The 7092-nt window shown below is 42.8% G+C and overlaps 1 protein-coding gene across 1 annotated transcript in view; it reads left to right on the top strand.

The window, feature by feature from the left end:
• The window catches only part of BOLA3 (bolA family member 3), a 707-nt gene extending 551 nt beyond the window's left edge, over window positions 1–156 (top strand). Inside the window, 1 exon segment of the mRNA XM_021708975.1 lies at window positions 27–156. Coding sequence (XP_021564650.1) covers window positions 27–156 — 130 coding nt within the window.
• The last annotated feature ends 6936 nt before the right edge of the window (window positions 157–7092 follow it).

Here is a 7092-nt window from a genome sequence, read left to right as displayed (position 1 = left end):
CAAAAAAAAAAAAAAAAAAGAAGAAGAAGAAGAAATCAAAGGAATGCATGGATTACAGATATTTACCTCTGTCCCCAAACACTGACCATGCCCCGGTTACATAGACGCTGCAGCTGAAAACCTAGGATGAACTTGACTGATACCATTCTTCCCTAGGCATTTGCCAAAAGATTTATCTATTTGGTTCATAGACATTTCTATATTATAATGATAATTATAGAAGATATATGATCTATTTAGATGTTAATTAAAGACAACAAACATTGACGCTTTTGAAGGGTCACTAGTAAAACAAATAAATAAAAAGTTGATGAATTAAACATCAGCATCTCATAAGGAACAAGGTGGTTCAAAATACCCCAGGGATTTTAGGAAACGATAAATTTTTTTATTGCCCCTTAAAGTAGCATCATGGTTTTTCTTTGTCTTCACCTTTTTAACCCATTTTCATGGCCAGGAGAATAATGATATAAAGAAAAAGTTTAGTGGAAATAGTGTGAAGAGAGTTGCAGCTGTCTTCCACCAAGCTGGCCTTGCAGCTTTCGTGGACTTCACTAAGTGCAAGAGAAGACCAGCGTCCTCCCTCTGCCTGTGGGTTGTTCATTTTCAACAGTGTATATTGGATGCTTTCAAGTAGACCAAGCACTGGGTACAAAAACACTACTAAAATGTGCTCCCCGCTCCATTTGTGATGTCTTTTTGTATTAAAAAGTTAGACATGGGCCGGGCAGAGTGGTTCATACCTATAATCCCAACACTTTGGGAGGACAAGGTGGGAGGATTGCTTGAGCTGAGGCGTTTGAGACCAGCATAGGCAACATAGTGAGACCTAGTCTCAACAAAAAAATAAAAAATTAGCCAAGTATGGTGGCATGCGTCTGTAGTTCCAGCCATTCAGGAGGCTGAAGCAGAAGGATAACAGGAAGTTGAGACTGCGGTGAGCTATGATCCTGCCACTGCACTCTAGCCTGGGTGACAGGGTGACCTCAACTAAACTAAAAAAGTTATACATGTATATTGCATAACATCTAGGAAACTAAAAACTCACCTTCTGGTACAACTGCTGTTAATATCTGGATATATTTTCTTCTTGGGTACATAAAACATGTCATTGTAATAATACCAATGATGAAAACTTTTATCCTATTTTTTCTGAATAAGACTCTCTTCTTTTTAAATTTAATTTTACTATTATAGAGATGTGGGGTACAAGTGAGGATTAACTTCATAAGTAGTTAATTGGTTTATTAAGTGTGTTGATCAACTCCTGGCTTTGGAATGTTCTGGGAAACTCTTAGCTCTGCCTTTTTGTAGCCTAGCTGCCAGCATTAAGAAAGGTCTTATGTGCTCCACTATCACGCTGGAAATTGTTGAGAATAGTCTTTGCAGATTTTTCTGAGATTTTGTATCTTCATGTGCAAAGCAAGTACTATAATGTCGACTTCAGAATTGTAAAGATTGTATGAGGAGACTATGCTGTAAGCATTGGAGGGAGTATGAGTTCTTTTTAAATCTTAAATGGGCAGGCCCTCAGAGACTAGGCAGGCTATGCTTATTGGCTGCAGAAACTCCATATCCATATATTCCTAGCTTCTTTTTGCAAAAATTGAGACAGAAATAAGTAGCTGTTTGGGCTTCCAATCCATTCTCTCTGCCTTTTTAAGCCCTGGCTACCACCAACACAGTGATCATGTTTTCCAAATAATAAAAACTGAATATATGACCTGAAAAAAAAAAAGAAGAAGAGAAGGGTCTTATTCAAGCACTCAGGTGACGTTTGGGACTTTCAACTGGCCCTCACTCTCCCTGGTAGTGGACTAGTGCCCTTTGTGTTGTCACGTGTCCCCCACCCTTCTCCCTCTCCCCCTAGCAGTACCTGGACACTGCTGATCCCTCCCTTGTGCTCATGTGATTATTGTTCAGGGCCCACTTATGAGTAAAAACGTGGTATTCAGTTCTTTGTTGCTGTGATAGATCACTTAGTATGATGGTCTCCAACTCCATTCAATTTGCTGTGAAGTCCATGATTTTGTTTTTCTTATTGGCCACATAGTACTCCATCGTGTATGTATACCACATTTTCCATAATGCCTTCTTCTTTTTTTTGAGTCGGTGTCTCACTCTGTTGCCCAGGCTGGAGTGCAGTGGCATGCTCATGGCCACCCCAGCCTTGACCTGCTGGGCTCACGCGATCCTTCCGCTCCAGCCGTCCAAGTAGCTGGAACTACAGGCACGTGCTAACATGTCCAGCTTATTTTTTTATTTATTGTAGAGATGAGGTCTCACCAATTTGCCCCATCTGGTCTCGAACCCCCAAGCTCAGGCAGTCTTCTCGCCTCAGCCTCCCATGGTGCTGGGATTACAGGCTTGAGCCACCAGGCCCGGCCGACTCTCTTCTTAATGCTGGCAGCTAGGCTGCTAAAAGACAGTGCTAGGAGTTTCCCAGAACGTACCAAAGCCAGGAGTTTATTAACACACTTAATAAATCAATGCAAAAGAAGTCCTTGTGTTTCAAGAAATCTCCTTTGGAGTTCTGTTTGTTTACTATTCTGACGCTCACCAGCACCATCCCTCATTCCCCATCACCCAGACCCACAGTGGTGTGGCTCACCTAGGCAAGAGCTAATGATATGCCAGCAATCTGGAGTCCCCACGTGGGCCCAATTTCTAAGGAGTTAGCTGCTCAGCTTAGTACTCTGCTCTTCTTAAGGACACAGGTGGCCTTGGTGGGTTATAGGCAAAGAGCACTTGGCTACCTTGGGATGCCACACAATAATAAAAAAAGAACAAAATCCTATCCATTGCAGCAACATGGATGCTGCTGGAGTCCATCATCCTGGCAAATTATTACAGAAACAGCAAACTAAATTCTGCAATGTCCTCACTTATACAAGGAAGCAAAACACCGAATACACTCAGGCATAAGGAGGGGAACAACAGACACTGGGATTCCTAAAAGGGGGGAGAGGGGGGTCAGGGTTGAAAACTCACCCATAGGGTACCATGTCCATCACCTGGTTGCTGAGCTCAATAGAAGCCCAAGTCTCACCACCATGCAATATAATTAGGTAGCAAACATACACATGTACCCCTGGAATCTAAAATTTTTAAAATAGAGCACTGGGCTCTCAGAGGCACTGCCTGCCTTTTCTTGCTTTTCTTTTTCGGGCTACTTCAATGCTACTTAGGGAGCGGTTGTTATTTCAGGCCCCAGTCCTGCTTTATTCTCTCTTTTAGGATGGTCTGAGGGATGCTGCACTTGACGCCAAAGAAGTCATTTTTACTTTATTGATGATATCAATCATCAATAAATAAAATCAGAAAAATCTAACAAGAACCTCTTGCTGTGTTGGCATTTGTACAGGAATAGCTCCAAAACCTTAAAGCAATGCCACATTTTCCAGCAGAGACCAGAACCTTCAAGAAGACAGTGCCCAGTCTGTCCTTTGTGATTCTCATTAGATTTACCTGGCCACCAGCAGTGGATTCAGGTGTGCGGGTCCTGGAGTTAATGTAGATTGGGAGCCCTCTATGCAGCAAAGTAAATACATTGATAATACAGAATTTCATACAGGAAGAGTCCCAGACGAGTGAGACCCTCCTTCACTGAGCTTCATCAGGTTTCACAGTGAACCCAACCCTGGCTGCCTCTGCCATATCTCTGCCCTGGGGAGAGGCCCTCCTGTTATAGTCCGAGTAACACTTGGATACCCTTCCTTGATACTGATAAATCAAAGGAGCAGGGAACTGGTAGAAAGAAGTTTATTTCTGAGTTTGAATCCAGGGAGCAAAGCTGGACTTGAGGTCTTCCTAAAATGGTTTTGCCCACCTTTCAGGCCTTGCAGTCCACTCTTATAGTCCAGAGTCGTTGGTAACTATACATTAGCCATGTGATCAGCAGAACATTGTATAGAACTTAAGTTATAGCTGCATTTTACATTAGATAGTGACATTTAGAGTAACGGAAGTTTACAAGGCCTAAGACATCATGCATTGCAAAAGTTATGCAAACCACAAGACTTACCATTACACTGATGCAAAAATTATACAAATCACAAGACATATGATTACATTGATACTATATTGTTCAAACCTATGACTATTAAGAAAAGGAGTAGGGTAACCCCCTTGGGTCCCCTCCCACTGTGGAAGCTTTTCTGTCCTCTCAACAAGTCCTGCTTTCTCACTTAAAAAAAAAAGAAAAGAAAGGGAGTAAATAAAGATTTACATCTTTGGGCATAGTCTGCCTGGGAAGTCAAGGATCCCCTGTAGCTATTTACTGGGAGTGCATAGAAGACAAGGGAACTCTCAGAAATGTGCTCAGGAATGTGGAGGAGCACTTGAACCCTTGCCATGCCCTTCTCTAGGGGCTGTGACAATATGGACGGACATTAGTGGGTCTCTGTATCACTCCTTCTCTATAATTTGCCCCAAGTCACAGGGTGTCAACCCTGGTAATGGCTTTTAGTGCTAAACACTCTTTTCCAGATAAGCTGATATTTTCAAAATGTACAAACACAATGTAACATGGTAACGCCAAATCTGAGAGGGCTTATGTGTTATGTTTACCTATTCCAAGGAAGTCACCTGGAGGTTCAGCAAGGAAAGATACTGGTTTATTAAAACTTATAGGAAGCACAGATGGTGGCAGGTCAGTTAAGAATCCATACCTGGCTGGGTGCAGTGGCTCATGCCTATAATCCCAGCATTTTGGGAGGCCAAGGTCAGAGAATTGCCTGAGCTCATGGGTTCGAGACCAGCCTGGAAAACTTGGGGAGACCTCATATCTACAATAAATAAAAAAAATTAGCTGGGCATGGTGGTGTGTGCCTATAGTTCCAGCTACTTGGAAGACTGAGGCGGAAGGATCACCTCAACCAATAGGTCGAGGTTGCGGTGGCCATGAGCGTGCCACTGCATTCCAGCCTGGCCAACAGTGTGAGACTCCAACTCAAAAAAAAAAAATACACATCTCAGGGCAATATAGCAAGCAGTTTTATATTCAAAGCAATCAAGCTAATCATTCAAATTCCTATATGATACAATTACATTGGTTAAGTATGATCACCTTGTTTTCAGCTTTGCTTGGTCTCCTGCATTCCATGACTCATACTGGGAATATGCATATTCTTCAGAGAGACCAGCCTTGGCCAGAGGCTGCTCCATGTGAGAGGGGACAGATAGAAGCCAGGTATGGAAGAAATAGTCTATGTCCGGACAATACCTCACAAGCAAAATGACAGGAAAAGAATTCAAGACTACAAAGATAATGTAAACATTGTTAGGATTCTAAGGTAAAATGTCTGAGTCTATTCATCCAGTTAGAAATACAGAAGGAGCCGGGATCGGTGGCTCAGCCTGTAATCCCGTGCCTTTGTGAGGCTAAGGTGAGTGAATTGCCTGAGCCCGCGGGTTCGAGACCTGCCTGGGCAACTTGGCGAGACCTCATCTCTACAATAAATCAAAAAATTAGCCGGGGGTGGTAGCACACACCTGTAGTTCCAGCTACTTGGAAGACTGAGGTGGAAGAATTGCTGGAGCCCAGCAGGTTGAAGCTGTGGTGGCCGGGAGCGGCCACTGCACTCCAGTCTAGGCGACTGAGTGAGACTCCAACTCAAAAAAAAAAAAAGAAAAGAAATACAGAAGGAACTTAAATAATAGGCCTGGAACCTCTTACACTACAAAAGTGACATTATGGCCCTGAAGAGCTGACCTTTTCTTTTCTTTTTTGAGTTGGAGTCTCACTCTTGTTGCCGAGGCTGTAGTGCATGCTCACGGCCACTGCAGCCTTCCACCTGCTGGACTTAGGGCAATCCTTCCACCTCAGCCTTCCAAGTAGCTGGAACTACAGATGCACGCCACTACATCTGGCTAGTTTTTGTGATTTATTGTAGAGACGAGGTCTCACCAAGTTGCCCAGGCTGGTCTCAAACCTGCGGGCTCAGGCAATCCTTTCACTTCAGCCTCCCAAAGTGCTGGGATTCCAGGCTGAGACACCACGCCCAGTCGACCTAACTTTTCATAAGTCTTGTCCTTCTGGGTTTCCTGATCCCACATGATAGGTATTCCCTAATTCTATGATCTGAGGGAGAAGTTGGCTTGATATTTTATCCCCTTCTGGCCTCACTACTAAAGTCCTTTCCCTATTAAAACCTCACAGAGGTTCTACCTATTCAGTTGAGTTCTCTCGTGTTAAATGGGTTGGTCTAAGTGTTTATAACAGTGTCCAGCACATAGTAAGTGCTGTGTAAGTGTTTATCACTATTATTACTATTTGTCTAAGGTGATGGGTACAAGGTTTTCAAATCCAGGTTCATCCATCAGCCTCCTTTCCCACAGAGAGAGCTTGCTTTTAAATGTCTACCCATGAAGGGTGAAAAGGGCCCAGGAGGCTGAAACTATATATCGGCACATATAACAAGTCGTCCAAACACACAGTTGGCAGTGGAGACGTGATCTTTCAGAGAGGCTCTGTGCTCGCTAACACAACCTAGGGTCTGTTCTAATAAGGCCATTTCTGTAGGGGTTCCCAACCATATAACATTTTAGATTTCCTGAGCCTGCCAGGTTTCCTCTAAGTCTAATGCAAACCATTGATTGTATCATTGATTTGGTCCCTAATATGTGCAGGCAGTGGGCTAGGGCATGTGTGAAGTTTACAAGATCATCGTAACAGGACTGAAATTATTATGCGCCTATTAAGTAGCAGGCCCTATATTATGTACTTTGGCTCTGTGAGCTGATTTCAGGCTCAGAGTACTCTTTAAGGTAGGAATGATTAATTCCATTGTATAGAAGGAGAAACAGAATCAAAGAGGTTAAATAATTTCCCAAGGTCATATGCGAATGACTCCTGAAGTAGAATGGAAACCTTTAGCTCCCTTGCTTTCAACTGCACTTTTTTCTTTTTTAAACCACCATAAATTCCCTCTTTGTCTTTAAGGGGATCACAGCCTTAGGAAAAAATCAATTGCTTTCTTATTCCTTCGACATCCCAATGTGTCCTTAATTGGGGAGATTTGGGATGAAAATCAGTAACTAGATGGTATTATGGCCTCAATTGAAAAACAAATGGGATTATTGATTTTAAAA

Source organism: Carlito syrichta, unplaced genomic scaffold, assembly GCF_000164805.1.
Source record: "Carlito syrichta isolate Samal-C Ts95f unplaced genomic scaffold, Tarsius_syrichta-2.0.1 Scaffold65451, whole genome shotgun sequence".
Taxonomy (NCBI): Eukaryota; Metazoa; Chordata; class Mammalia; order Primates; family Tarsiidae; genus Carlito; species Carlito syrichta.
This window is presented reverse-complemented; position numbering and strand designations above follow the sequence as displayed.